Here is a 16,149-nt window from a genome sequence, read left to right on the forward strand (position 1 = left end):
AGAGGGCTACTCAACGACAATGATAGGCGTAGAATCCTGTGTACATGCCTAGTGACTGATTGTGTCTGTGGGAGAGCTCTACAGGACGAATAGCGTTGCCACGCGCTTTCCTCGAAGAAGTTGAGGAGTGTCTTTAATTCTACGGGTGTTTCTAAAATACACGCAGCTCTGCATGTATTGCAATATTCTTCTTGACTGTACAGGAAGGGCTTGTCTGCTTTGTTTGCCAACATTCACGTGTGCCTGGCTCGATATCTCACGCACTTTGGAGGCCATTTACTCGAAGTTCATAGACACCATGCCTGAGTCTATCGCGATAATAGGATACGGATTCCGCTTTCCGGGAGGATGTGACACGCCATCGAAACTCTGGTCCTTGATCAAAAGCCCCCGCGACATAGCAAGCAACCCTCCTCCCTCCCGTTTTGACATAGACCCCTTCTACCACCCCGTCAGCAACCACCACGGTACAACAAATGCCACTAAGTCCTACTGGCTCGATGACTCCCCTCGCATAAACATCGCCGAGTTTGACGCCGCCTTCTTCAACATCCAATCCAGGGAAGCCGATGCCATGGATCCCCAGCAACGCGTCCTACTGGAGGTGATCTACGACGCACTCTGTGCCGCAGGACAGCCCATGGAACAGCTCCGCGGGTCTGACACTGCTATCTACGTTGGCATGATGTGCGATGATTGGCATATGATGCTGAGCCGCGACTGGCAAGCTCTGCCGAGATATACTGCTACGGGCGTGGAGAGGGGCATCATGGCGAACCGGGTTTCGTACTTCTTTGACTGGCATGGGCCCAGCATGACGATCGACACTGCGTGTTCGAGCAGCATGGTTGCATTGGACTTGGCGGTACAAGCGCTCAGGAGCGGTAAGAGTAAAGTTGCAGTTGCGGCTGGGAGCAATCTTATTCTCAGCCCCGGTACGTACTCCTCTATCAGTTAGTGACGACTGGAGTGGCAGTACAAAAGGCTAACGGCCGTATTACCCACAAGCTATGTATGTCTCGGAGAGTAACCTGGGCATGCTCTCCACGAGCGGCCGTTGCGCTATGTGGGACATCGCAGCAGACGGATATGCCCGCGGTGAAGGCGTGGCCGCTGTCATTATCAAGACACTGTCCCAAGCCCTGGCGGACAACGACCCAATCCAGTGCATTATCCGAGAAACAGCTGTTAACCAAGATGGTCGGAAGCCTGGTCTAACCATGCCCAGCAGCCGTGCTCAGGCGGCCCTGATCTCTGAGTGCTACAGGCGCGCCGGGCTCGATCCTGCTAATAATATTAATGACCGTCCGCAGTACTGCCATGCGCATGGTACAGGGACTCAAGCGGGCGATCCGCAGGAAGCTGAAGCCATTGCGTTCGCACTGTTTCCGGTAGGGTCCCGGGCCGCTAGGGAGGCGCATAAACTCTTAGTGGGTTCTGTCAAAACGGTTATTTGCCACACAGAAGGGACGGCAGGCCTAGCTAGTATTATTAGTACTGCGTTGGCGCTGAAGAGCAAGGTTATCCCGCCCAATTTGCATTTCCACACTCCAAATCCGAGCGTGGCGCCGTTCTTGGACCAGCTGGAAATTCCCACTACTGCGGTTGCGTGGCCGGTTGCCACTGGCCAAGTAAGGCGAGCCAGTGTGAACAGGTATGGAGTGCCGTGTGGGATTCGTGTTCTGCAGGCTGACAGCTGATTATTCTGGATAGCTTTGGATTTGGGGGGACAAACGCCCATTGTATTCTTGAGGAATATATTTCCACCGGCGAACAGTCTGCCAATTCCACCCCACATACCCTTTTTACTCCTCTGATATTTTCAGCCGCATCGAGAACCGCACTGAAACAAATGGTCTTGGAAGCGCACACCTACCTGCGGGATAACCCAGGTGTTAACATGCGAGATTTTGCATATACTCTACAGCACCGGCGGTCGACCCTCCCCTATCGCACAGCCGTCGCCGCGCCGAACACTCAGGACGCAATTGACACATTAGCAAACGTAGGGCTCGAAGACTCCGGGGTTCGACATGGTACAAGTCGCCAACCACCAAGAATCCTTGGTATTTTCACTGGCCAGGGCGCACAATGGCCACGGATGGGCGCCCGACTCATCGAGACATCTCCTTTTATTGTCACCAGAATCGCAGAGCTGGATGCAGCCCTTCAGAGCCTCCCAAATCCAGATCACCGCCCCGGTTGGACAATTCACGACCAGATCGTTGCCAGCCCAGAATCATCGCGCTTAACTGAGGCTGCTGTGTCACAACCTCTCTGTCTGGCCGTGCAGATCATCATTGTGGATATTCTTCGCGCTGCTGGTATCTCTCTGTGCGGCGTTGTTGGGCATTCCTCTGGCGAGATCGGTGCTGCATACGCCGCAGGCTTTCTATCTGCAACAGATGCGATCCGCATTGCCTATCTTCGTGGTATGCACGCCAATAAAGCCGCCAGCCCTAATTCTCGCGTATCGTGCGGTGCTATGATAGCGGTAGGTATCCCAGCAGCGGAGGCGAAGAGGTTTTGCAAGGCCCAATTCGCTGGAAGGTTAGAGATTGCTGCAGAGAATTGCGCCTCTAGCGTCACGCTTAGCGGCGACGAGGATGCGGCCCTCGAAGCGATACAATTCTTTCATATGCAGGGGGTCTTTGCGCGTCTGCTGAAGATTAACACAGCCTACCACAGCTGCCATATGGCCCCTTGCGCTAGCCCGTACCTGGCTTCACTGGATGCCTGCGGGATTGAGCCTTGTCAGCAAGGAAATACAAAACACCCTGTCTGGTTTTCAACGGTCTTCGAGGGCCAGACAATGACTGCTAGTTCCGTCGCAAACCAATACTGGGTGGACAATATGTGTAAACCGGTCCTGTTCGGGGGTGGTCTTGCGCGCGCGGTAGAGCAAATTGGTCCGTTTGATTTGGTCATCGAGATTGGTCCGCACCCGGCGCTGAAAGGCCCAGCCTCATCCCTACTGAATTGCGTACGCGAGATGCCATATATCAGCCTGCTGCGCCGAGGCACAGACGACGTACACGCTCTATGTTCTGCACTGGGCTATATATGGGCCCAGCTGGGCCCGAACAGCGTTCAATTTGCTGAGGTAGATATGTTGCTATCTAGTACTACGCGGAGCCCAGTCATGCTTTCGGACTTGCCACCTTATCCATTCGACCATGGGCGAAATTACTGGCACCATAGCCGCCTTAGCGATCACTTCCGGCCTAGAACCCAGATACATCTGTCAAACCCTATACTCGGTTTCCGTTGCTTGGAAGCAGCGACTCCTGGTTCTTTCCAATGGCGCAACATACTCCAGCCAACTGAAATAGGCTGGCTCAGTGGCCACCAACTACAAGGACAGATAGTCTTTCCTGCTATGGGGTATGTCAGCATGTCTGTTGAAGCCATACAACTCGTGCTCGCCGATATTCGGCCAAATGACTCCATACGACTTTTCAGACTGACCGATCTGGAAATCAGCCGGGCGATAGTTTTCAATACCGACGATGCAGCTATAGAGACAATTTTTAGTCTTTTCCTGATCGCCAAAACAGAATACTCTGTTCGTGCTGAGTGGAGGTGCTACTCGAGTACTAGCTCAAGCAGCATGACACTCAACGCCAAAGGCTGCGTGTCTGCGCAGTTTGGCAGTCCCAGTGCTGAAGCTCTACCCTTCAAGACAACTGAATCATTCGGCCTGGTTTCAGTGAAGGATGCGGATTTTTACTCCAATCTCTCTCACCTAGGGTACAATTATGCACCGCCGTTCCGCGGCGTGTCTAGCATTCGACGCAAACCCAAATACAGCGTGAGCACGGTTGTAGACCAATCAGCCTCCAGATGGGAAGACAACCTTACTCTCCATCCGGGAATGCTCGACTCCGCCTTGCAGACAATTTTCGCGGCCTGGTCCTACCCTGGTGATACGCAGTTATGGTCGCTCCATGCCCCCGTTTCCGTGGCTTCCATTGTCATCAATCCCTACTTTAGTGCACTTGGGCCGGGTGGGAAGCAGCGGTATCTGTGCTCCGAGACCCTCATCCATTGGAAAAAGCCAACTGATGTGCTTGCTGACGTTGCCATGCGTACTGCTGATGCGGAATATGCATTCTTGGAGTTTGATGGGGTCAAGCTCATTCCTATCTCTCCTGCAGCCTCGGAAGACGACAGGGCTATTTTTTCGCGCTTCAAATATGCATCGGCAGTCCCTGATACACAGCTTGTCAGTACTAGCGGAAGACTTTTGATGCCTAGAGATGGTTGCCCACTGTCGAGAGACACCGGTGAGTTTGACTTGGTGGGTTCACCTTCTAAGAGGGTTTCAGCCTGTCCCATTGATGACTGTGCTGGTCGTATCGTCTTGGCTATCTCTCACAGGTACCCTCAAGCTGATATATGTGAAATATGCGGAGAAACGGGCGCTACGCCCTCAGCGGTGTTGAAAGCCTTGGATGGGCGATATGGCTCGTATACGTTCACTGATGTCTCCTGCGATTTTGCTAAAAGTGCCAAAGAGCGCTTCCACCGGGAGACGCGTCCTATGAGCTTCAAGGCCTTTGACGTGGAACGTGATCCACAGAGCCAGGGCTTTCCTGAGTGCTCTTATGATGTTATTATAGCTTTGAATATTCGCTCCGGCTTAGGAGGTGTTGGGGGACCATTATCCAACATTCGCCGTTTATTGAAGCCTGGTGGTTTCCTCATTGCCTCTGGAGGGACATCCGTCAAGTCTCCAGCTGTAGAAATGGCGGCTATTGGCACGATGTCCGAGTGGTCTAGCGGTACTCGAAGCGCCCGGTCCGGAGGACCACTTTTGACTCTGGCCCAGTGGGACACAGTCCTGAAGATGACTGGGTTCTCGGGAATCGACACTGCCTCTACAGAGATAAAGGCATCCCAGCGGGCGGATATAATTGTTTCCCAGGCTGTTGATTACCGCATTAGCTGGTTGCGTGACCCGCTATCGTTTGAGCAAATGCCCCCGGGTGTGCGAATAGGTACGCTCGCCATCATCGGGGGGACGACGTGGCCGGTGCACAAGCTTGTCCAGGACATACTTAAACTCGTGGCAGGCCGGTTTCGAGATACACTGGCGTTTGATACGATCGAGGAATATGCAGTGTCTGAGCTGGCTCGCTCGGTGGCTGGCCCTGGCGGCGTCAGTATACTCTCTCTGACAGACCTTGACCGTCCTTACCTTGAAGAAATGACAGGGGAAAAGTTCGAGGCGCTCAAGGCATGTACCAGCGCACGGACCCTACTTTGGGTTACGTGCGGGTCACTGGAGGATAGGCCTTATAGCTACATGATGACAGGCATCACTCGAACCATCAAGTCAGAGAACCCAGCGATGCATGTTCAGATGTACGACCTGGATCCCAACCTAGCCAGCTGCATCCAACCTACCACGGCGGTAGACCTAGCCAACAGCTTGCTTCAACAGATCACCCTTCATAGCTGGGGTAATGACGCGTCGCTATTGTGGACGGCAGAGCCCGAGGTATATATCCGAGATGGACGGCAGCTCATCCCGCGGTTGGTTCCAGATCATGAGAAAAACGACAGATATAATTCCCAATACAAGTCTCTTCTGACGACTGTCGATCCGTCCAACGCGAGGTTAGAGCTCGCAGCTGGGGATGGCGGCATGCTTGAGTTGCGCCAGTTGTCACCTTTGCAATTGCTGCCGGGTCCCTCGACCGAATGCCGAACCTTGCGTGTCACCCATTCTGTTCTCCAGGCTGTGTTTGTAGGATCTGCGGGCTTTCTTCGAGTGTGTATCGGAATCGACATGAGCGCTGGCGAGACAGTGTTGGCTTTGTCGACGTGTGAGACATCGCCTACCAGAGTGCCTGCTACGTGGTGCATTCCTTTTGCAACGCCACCCACGCCAGTAGCCCTTGTGGATGTGGCTGCGAACCTCATTGCTACCCGTATTTTCAGTTTTACTTGCTGGAATGGAGCTCTCATGATTTATGGGTCCGATGCAGCGTTGCAGCGAGCGATCCAGTCTAGGGCGTCTGACAACAACGTGCATGTTGTTTTCACTACAACGAACGCCTGCCAGAAACACATGCAATCGCCACTCTCCGTGCGTGGGAAGCCTACGGTTCCAAATAATACCACTCTCTTCGTCAATTTCGTGGAGGGTGTAATCCCGGAAGTCGTTGAATGCCTCCCTCCCGCCTGCCTCAGGCTGGACAAAGCAGCACTGGTCAGCCACACGGCCGAGAAAGAGGTTGATGCTGCGGAAATAGCACATGTATCAGACCTTCTACAGCAGGCAGTTAGTAGTATCCCGTCTACATCCTTGTCAATGGAATGCATTCCGCTTAGTGAAGCTTCCTCATGTGATCCACTTCAGAAACCGCTTTCTGTCGTGGACTGGAATGCTACTGCCGCTGTTTCAGCCAGAGTTCAGCCAATTGATACCGGTACCCTCTTTCGTGCCGATAGGACATATCTCTTTGTCGGTATGGCGAGTGAACTGGGACAGTCCCTTGCGGGCTGGATGATCGCACATGGAGCGCGGCACATCGTCCTCAGCAGCCGCACACCCAAGCTTCAGCCTAAGTTTGTGGAGGAGATGCATGACAAATACAGTGCAAATGTCACTGCAATTGCACTAGACATTACCTCTCGGACATCACTCTACTCCGTCCACGCCATGATGCAGGCCACACTACCCCCAATCGCCGGTATCCTGAATGGAGCTATGGTCCTTCAAGACGCGCTCTTCACCAGCATGACCCACGAGCAGTTTGACGCAGCAACGATGCCCAAAGTCCAAGGCACAGTGCTCCTTGACGAGCTATTCTACAGCGACACATCACTCGACTTTTTCATCGTCGCCTCCAGCATCTCCTCCGTCATAGGCTGGAGCGGCCAGGCCAACTACTCCGCCGCCAACCAGTTCATGACCGCGCTCGTCACGCAAAGACGCAACCGCGGCGTTGCCGGGTCTACAATGAACATTCCCGCAATTCTCGGTATTGGGCACGCCGCCCGCTCGGGAACCTTCGATTTCGCCTACTTCCAGTCCTTGGGTCATGTCAATATCGGGGAAGAGGACTTGCACACCCTCTTCGCCGAAGCTATATTATCCGGACGCCCGTGTCCCTTGCGCGCGTCGTATGGCACCACGCAGGTTGTTATGGGGATAGATTATATCACCGCGGCCGCGAATCTGAATAGCCCACTGACGCACCGCCGCGACGTGAAATTCGCTCACTTCATCACGCCTGATACCCAAGCTGGTCGAGCGCATCTCGCTAACGAGGCTCATCCCACTAAGCAACTCCGTGTCCAGCTTCAATCTCACATACCCAGAGAGCCAACGACAACATACACCGTTGTCTGCAACTCCTTCGTCAAGCATCTAAAACGCGTTCTGCGTCTCCCACCAGACCACCTGATCGACGAGTCCATCCCTCTGAACGAACAAGGCGTCGACTCCCTTGTCGCAATGGATATTCGCGCGTGGTTCCTCAGCGAGCTAGAGGTAGACTCCCCGACCCTGCTAATTATGGGCGGGGGGGCCGTTTCGGATTTGGTATGGATGGCGGTGGAGCGAGTGCATGGTGATGACCGGGAAGAGTGCGCATCCGGAGATCAAACTGGTTTTTCGAATAAGTTGTCCACACCTAGTCCCAGGTCGCCCTCTAGTCTAGAAAGGGGCAGCGAGAAGTAACTATGTCCGTCGGCGACAGCATCCGTCCAAAGGAATGACGGCATAAGTACTGAGTTGAGGTGGAAGTTAGGGCATTATATCGCTAGGAGTCTCGAGCATCTTCATATTAAGTACGCAATGCCAGTATCAGACGCCCAGTGTAGTATCCACAGTAAATATTTTAGACGTATGGCGCGTATTGCTTAAATTACTCAATCAAGCCCCGATGGCATGTGCCCCAACATGCATAACCATGAAGACATCTCGTCACATGTATCCTATCGATGACTAATCAACCCCAGTCACGTGCACGCTTTGATGCATGGATGACGCAGGACGGGCGACGATCTCCCGGATGCGGGTCAGCCTATCGAAGGGCATCTCACGTACTCTCTCCGCGTCTTGTTCCTTTCTTGATTTCCCCTCCTTTGTTACCTGATCATCCACGTGTGCTTACAGAGTCTCGATCATCAATAGCCTAGCCTCCGGGCTGTTTACTCTGCAAATATTCGTTGGGACCTAGTCGCTCACGGTGCCCCTCAGACGCGCGGCTGGACCGGGGTGTCTTTACGCTACAGCAGGCGGTGTACTACTCACCACCAGTCATTCACTTTTCCGCGGAGATCATATTGGCGCAAGATGGCGGCCTCATCAGGCTTGCATGCGCATCTTCATCATGGCGCAACTGATGCGGGACCGAAGCTGGTCAACCGATTACGGGACAGCCGGTCACCGTATGTTAGAGCCCACATGAATAACCCAGTCGCCTGGCAACTGTGGGATGCAGAAGCGATCAACCTCGCCAGACGCTATAACCGACTGGTGTTTCTCAGTATCGGCTACTCGGCTTGTCACTGGTGCCACGTCATGGAAAAGGAATCCTTCATGTCGCCGGAGGTGGCTACCATCTTGAATGAATCTTTCATCCCGATCAAGGTGGACCGCGAGGAGCGACCGGATATTGATGATATCTACATGAACTATGTGCAAGCTACCACTGGCTCTGGTGGTTGGCCGTTGAACGTATTCCTGACTCCAGATCTAGAACCGGTCTTCGGCGGTACCTACTGGCCTGGTCCCAATTCGTCAACGCTACTAGGTAATGAGACTATCGGCTTTGTAGATATTTTGGAAAAGCTACGGGAGGTGTGGCAGACCCAACAGCAACGGTGTCTCGATAGTGCGAAGGAGATCACGAAGCAACTCAGGGAATTCGCCGAAGAAGGAACACATTCGTACCAAGGAGACAAGGAAGCGGATGAGGATCTGGACATTGAACTTCTGGAGGAGGCTTATCAACATTTTGTGTCTCGCTATGATTCTGTACATGGAGGCTTTTCTAGAGCACCTAAGTTTCCCACCCCCGCCAACCTCAGCTTTCTACTGCGGCTCGGGGCGTACCCAAATGCGGTGTCGGATATTGTTGGTCGAGAAGAATGTGAGAAAGCAACTGCCATGGCGGTGCATACGCTCATTAGTATGGCACGTGGTGGCATCCGTGATCATATTGGACATGGCTTCGCAAGATACAGTGTCACTGCTGACTGGAGCCTACCTCATTTTGAAAAGATGCTTTATGACCAAGCACAACTCCTGGATGTATATGTGGATGCATTCAAGATAACGCACAATCCCGAACTGCTGGGCGCCGTGTATGATTTAGCTACTTACCTGACTACCGCTCCTATTCAGTCACCCACTGGCGCTTTTCACTCTTCGGAAGACGCGGATAGCCTGCCATCACCGAAGGACACGGAAAAACGCGAAGGAGCTTTCTATGTCTGGACATTGAAAGAGCTGACACAAGTGCTCGGCCAACGGGATGCTGGGGTTTGTGCTCGCCACTGGGGTGTGCACCCTGACGGTAATATCTCCCCCGAGAATGATCCACACGACGAATTTATGAATCAGAATGTGCTTTCCGTAAAGGTGACCCCGAGCAAGCTGGCCAGAGAATTTGGTTTAGGAGAAGAAGAAGTAGTAAGAATCATTCGTTCAGCGAAGCAGAGACTACGCGAGTATCGGGAACGAACGCGAGTCCGCCCTGACCTGGATGACAAGATCATCGTCGCCTGGAATGGGCTAGTCATTGGGGCACTTGCCAAATGCAGTGCTCTGTTTGAGCGTATTGAAAGCTCTAAGGCAGTACAGTGCAGGGAGGCAGCGGCAAAAGCGATTAGCTTTATCAAGAATAATCTCTTTGATAAAGCAACCGGGCAACTGTGGCGTATCTATCGTGATGGTGGCAGAGGCGATACGCCAGGCTTTGCTGACGATTACGCTTATCTGATCAGCGGCTTGTTAGATATGTATGAGGCAACATTTGATGACAGCTATCTGCAGTTCGCAGAGCAGCTTCAGAGTAGGTGTTTTGTCGAAACCTCATCTTATAGGTACTAACGATACTACCAGAATATCTTAACGAGAATTTCCTTGCATATGTGGGATCGACTCCGGCAGGTTACTACAGTACGCCGTCCAACATGACATCAGACATGCCGGGTCCTCTGCTTCGTTTAAAGACCGGAACTGAGTCGGCCACTCCATCTGTTAACGGAGTCATTGCACGCAACCTGCTGCGTCTCGCCAACCTGCTCGAAGACGAAGATTACCGCCTGCTCTGTCGCCAAACATGTCATTCTTTCGCAGTCGAGATCCTGCAGCACCCATTCCTCTTTGTCGGACTGCTTGATGCAATTGCCGGACTGGAAGCTGGTTCACGGAACTTCACAGGCGTTCTTTCTACAACGCTTCTTCCTCAGACCGGGCCCGGATCTTCAGACAGCCTTAGCAGCGGATCCGACGAGCCAACATCCGTGCGCGAGCTCATTGTGCAGAGACTTCGTGCAGAAGCCGGTCAGGCGATCTCCACCTCAACAACCACCGTTTCCCTCATTGACATCCGGCCTTCCCACGTGGGAGACTTCGTCGGTAATCAGTCATTCTGGCTGCGGACTCGGAATAAGCTATACAAAGATTTGAAGCCGACCGAACCGGCGAAAAATTATATACTTGTATGCGAAGGTGGTAGTTGCAAGATGGTGGATCTATGATGCTGCAGGTCTTGCTACTGCGACCGACCTTTCTCATGACTTTCGGTACTGGGGCTATCGACTTTCTTCTCGTTTATGAATTTGGAGGCTTTTTGCATTAGCAATTGGTTTCGTTGTCTGTTTTTGAGTCTGGACAGGATGGCCATAATCCGACGCGCAGTATCATTCATAGGAAATTTAGCAACAAAATACTACCTACCTTCCATACAAACAAACAAACTCCTTTTTCATAGAACAAGAAATAGAACAGAAAACACGTCCCTTACATCTCACGGGTATAGTAAACCACACTGCAAATTTCCATAGTAACCACAAGAAGAGATAACAGTAAGTAGCAATCATCCTCAAGGCAGAAGATACACAAAAAGGTCCAGACACACCTCCAGACCTAAAGAGTATGTATACCCACTCCCACAGCAAATAAACAAGATACACAGATCAAAGATCAAAGCAAACAAAACCCACACCCACTATAATACTACCAGCACCGTGTTTCACCTAGATTAACCACGGTAATTAACCCTCGCCGATCATCTAGCCACTTAACTAAGCATCTAATATAACGTAATCGGTAAGCGAGCGGCCACCGCAACCGAGCGGCCACACGCGTAGGAATTTTACGCGTCTATTTTTTTAAAGCTATTCAACCACCAGCCATACCACCAAAAATACCTAAATCGTCAAAATCTCAGATAGAACAGAAAGACAAGGTCTTATTAGCTATATCAGCTATTAAAAAATATAAAATCGCTATTATTTATAAAGCATCCCGTATTTTTAATATATCTCGTACAATGCTTTGGAGACGTCTAGTAAAATATATATTTTGATTAGATATACGCGCAAATTGTTATAAATTAACTACTAGTAAAGAGAAATTGCTTAAAAAATAGATTTTATTACTAGATAAATATAGAGCATCTCCTCGGCCTATATATGTATAAGAAATGGCCAATATCCTACTTTTAAAGCGTAATATTACCTCCCTTCCTACTACTATAGAGAAGAAATGGATATACAACTTTACCAGGTGTATATCTAGACTTAAATCCTACTTTACACGTCGCTACAACTATTAGTGTACTAAAGTAGAGAATCCTAAGATTTTAGATACTTAGTTTAAGTAGATAAATAAAACTATTTAAAAATATAGTATAGTTTTAAATAATATATATAATTTTAATAAAATAGGATTTATAATAGGCCTAATAGCTACAACTAAAGTTATTACTAGGTTTAATATACTAAAGAAACTATTTTTATTGTAGTTAAAAAACTAAAAATAGATTACTACTATAGAATATATTAGTTCTAATAAATAGACTCTATTTTTCTATATTATTTTTAAAAATAAGATATATATAAAGATCTAGTATAAGAATAATAAGATTTCTTTTAATTAAAAGATTAAGATCAGTTCTAATAGCTAAATAAATAATAAAATTAGTCTACGTTAGCTATAGAATTATTTTATATCTTATACTACTAGCTAATCTATAGAAAAATATTATTTACTTATTTTAGATAGCCACGATAGTTATTTAATATCTTAATTTAATTAGATCTATATAAAGAATAATATTATATTAATCTATATACCTGCACATACTTTTTATAAGTTTTAACCGCTTAATATTACTATTTTCTTGCTATTAAAAGACTTGTATGGAGGCCTAATTAAATCTAAAATATATAGTGGATTTAATTATATTAATAAACTTAATTTTTTAGAGACTTATTCTTAGACCTATATAGAGGCCTTTATTAATAGTAATATCTATAGTACTTTTAGAGCTATTAGTCTAGTTTCTCTAAGCCCTGAGCGCGTTCTTTCTCAGCTGACAGTTCAGCTTAAGATCTCTATACCTCTGGGTAGTAGACCCAGCAGCCAGGGCAGCTCAGTGTCTAAAACGCCTTATACAGTTAAGTAGTTAAAGAAATTAGAATCTACGCTTAATAAATTGCTTAAAAATTGATCTTGTAGTCCTAATTTGCCTATTAAAACCAGTTTAAATTAACTAATTAAAGATACCAAACAAGCTATAAATAATATAATAATTATAACGGCGGGTTGCCTCAGGCAACTAGATCCCCTGTAGGCGAGCCGCTAGTAGACCGTTGGCTTATATAATATATAAATATATTTATATTAGAATCGCGTAGAGGATTCCGATTCTTAAGTAATTTATTCTATTATACTAGATAGAGAAACTGTTATATAATTTTAAATAATCTTAAGCTTTTTAGTACTATTTTTTTAAAGTCTATTGATTGACTGCGCTCCGTAGATCTATTATTTATAGATAATAGTATATTAATAGAGCGCTTATAATTTAAATTGCTTTAATCTAATAATTTTAAAATAGTTAGTATACGAAGTTTAAATATTTTACTATTAATAGATTTCTAGAAAGTCAACAACACGGCTATTTAATTATCTATAATCTAAAAAGTCTTCTAGAGAAAGTTCCTAGTAGCTTAAAATACTTGAATCTTTGATATTCTAATAGAACTGATTATTAAAGAGAATAAAAATAAAATTTCTAAAAAAGAATTAATATTGGAGTGCTAGAGCAAAAAATTAATATTATTATTTAACGCGATTATATAGATAGCTAAGATATTAAAAATAATTATATAGACTAGCTTTATAAATAATAGATTTAATAGTCTTAAGCTAGTTATATTTATTTTTTTTAAAGATAAAATTATATATAAAGTATAGAATTATATTATAGATATAGAAAATTATTTTATTGTGAGTATATTAGTTTAGTAAAATAATAAGAATAAAGTTTTATATACTATTAATTATTTTAATAAAAAGATTAAATAAGTATAGTACTTGAAAAGAAAAAGTCTTAGAAAACTAAGCTAAAAAAAGATAAAAAACTTTTTTTATATATTTATTAATTTAAAAATAAACTAATATCAAAATATCGCGTATCGTTTTATAAATAAGAAATAGAATGGAAGAAATATACGTGAATAGTATACTTGAAGTTTAGAAATATAGTAAATTTTTTTAAATAATTTTTTTATAGCTTAAATGTAGATTTAAATATTTAATTAAAAAATCTAAAAAAAAATTACTCGCGCGGCTTGTTAGCTATAAAATTTAGAAAAAATATATAATATAATAATTTAATATTAGTTAATATTTTATTATAAATATAGTCTATGCGATAGTGAAGAAAGTAGCTAAAAGTATATTAATAAAAAAACTAGAGTTTAGCTAGATTTAATAAAGATAAAAAATATTTTTATAAAAATAAAATTTCTACTATATATCCCTGTAATAGCTGCTTTTTGTTTAGATAACCGCCTTTTAAAATCTATTAATAGAATAATAATACGCAGGCAGTCTATAAATATAAAAAAAATTGGTAGAAAAAAGAGGAACGCTATTTTTAATATAATAAAATAGACTATAGAATCTAAAAATATTTTAAAATTGTTGATAGTATACCGGGGAAAGATGTCTTCTATAAATAATAGAAACTGCGGTCTCTAGAGCTTTTAATTTTATATTATTTAAAAGAATCTATAGTATTTTCTATTTTTAATATAATAAAGCTATAACTATAAGAATTATTTAATATTAGCGCTAATATTAAATTAATAGAGAAATAAAATTATACTATATAAATAGTAAAGATATTATTAAACTCTAGGATTAATAATAATTTTATTTTCTATTAATATTTATTTTAATATAGAATTATTGTATTAAAAGATTATCTTTAACTATTGATATATATATAATATATAGATGATACTCCAGTGCTATACTATAATAAATTAATTATAAAATTTTAAGTAATTAATTAAAAAAATTAGATAAAAAAGTACGAGATAAAATACTATATTATTAATTTTTAAAATCTAAATTATTAGATTATTTTAAAATATAAATAGATATACTACGTTGATTTTAATATTATTTTTTTAATAAAAATATAGTACTATTGAAAAAAAGCTCTAAAAATCTCTATTAAAAATTCTAAATAGTTTATAAAGATAATATATTATATTTTTATTATAATAATTATATACTAGCCAAATACTAATAATAGATTATTAGAACTATTATTTTAGTATAGAAAGTGGATCTATGTTTTTTCTAAAAAAAAAGTAGCTAAATTTCTGGATAAAAAGGTTATATATTTAATACTATTAATAGAAAAGAGAGTTTTGCTATATAGATCTTTATATAATCTTTTATAATATAAATTATAGATATTATAGGAATATCTTAATAAAATATTTAAATAAAAATAGATTAAATATTCTACTAGCGTAGCTAGAGTACCGGTATTTTTTATTTAAAAGTTTAATAGTTTATTAAGACTATATATTAATTATTAAAAACTAAATATTATAATTATAAAAAATAGATATCTATTATCTTATATTAATAAGCTAATAGATTAATTTATAGAAATAAAGTATTTTATTAAATTTAATTTAAAAGATATATATTATTGAATTTATATTTAGAAAGATAATAAATAGAAAATAATATTTTAAATATATTATAGATATTTTAAATATATAGTAATATTATTTAATCTATATAATATATTAATAATCTTTTAGATATATATTAATAAAGCTATAAAAGAAATTCTAGATAATTATTATATTATATACTTAGATAATATTCTTATCTATTTATAGATTAAGAAAAAATATATATAGTATATTAATAAGATATTATTATATCTAGAGTAGATAAATCTATATACTAAGCTATCTAAGTATAATTTCTACTAAAAAAAATAATATTTTTAAAATTTATTATAGAATATAATAGTATATACATTGATTTAGAATATATATATATTATTAATAAATAACTAGTATTAAAATTCTTTTATAATATTTAAATATTTTTAGAATTTATAAGATATTTTAGATATTTTATATATTAATATATCTAAATTATTAAGTTTTTATCTAATATATTAAAAGGAATATAGAAGAGAAGAAAAATAAAACTATTTATTTTTACTATAAAAACGCGAGAAACTTTTAATAAATTAAAAGTAATATTTAGTGGCTTTTTAATTCTATAATATTTTAATTTTATATTATAAATTAAATTAATTATAAATATTTTAGAATTTGCTATTATGGGTATTCTTCTATAATCTATTAATAAGATTAAAAAGCTCTATTAATATTTTAACTAGTAACTAATTATTTTCTATTTAAAAAAGTTAATGGAGATAGAAGATTGTTATTTTATTTATAATTAAAAATTATTTATTATTATAAAATATTTTAAAGTATAGAAATATTATTTTAAAAGTATACTATATATAATTTATGTATAAAGTGACTATAAAAATTTATAATACTTTTATTTAAAAAAAATAGTAAAATTAAATAAATATTAAATCTAATAGATAGAGCTTCTAG

General features: G+C 42.5%; 1 protein-coding gene across 1 annotated transcript; it reads left to right on the top strand.

The window, feature by feature from the left end:
* Positions 1–172: 172 nt before the first annotated feature.
* AO090001000293 (type I polyketide synthase) lies at positions 173–7,693 on the top strand (the record flags this gene model as incomplete). Its single annotated transcript, XM_023234484.1, has 3 exons — positions 173–953; positions 1,009–1,631; positions 1,697–7,693. The coding sequence occupies 3 exons, from the start codon at positions 173–175 to the stop codon at positions 7,691–7,693; spliced, it is 7,401 nt and encodes a 2,466-aa protein (XP_023089604.1).
* Between the last annotated feature and the right edge of the window lie 8,456 nt (positions 7,694–16,149).

This window comes from Aspergillus oryzae, chromosome 2 (genome assembly GCF_000184455.2).
Source record: "Aspergillus oryzae RIB40 DNA, chromosome 2".
Lineage (NCBI taxonomy): Eukaryota > Fungi > Ascomycota > Eurotiomycetes > Eurotiales > Aspergillaceae > Aspergillus > Aspergillus oryzae.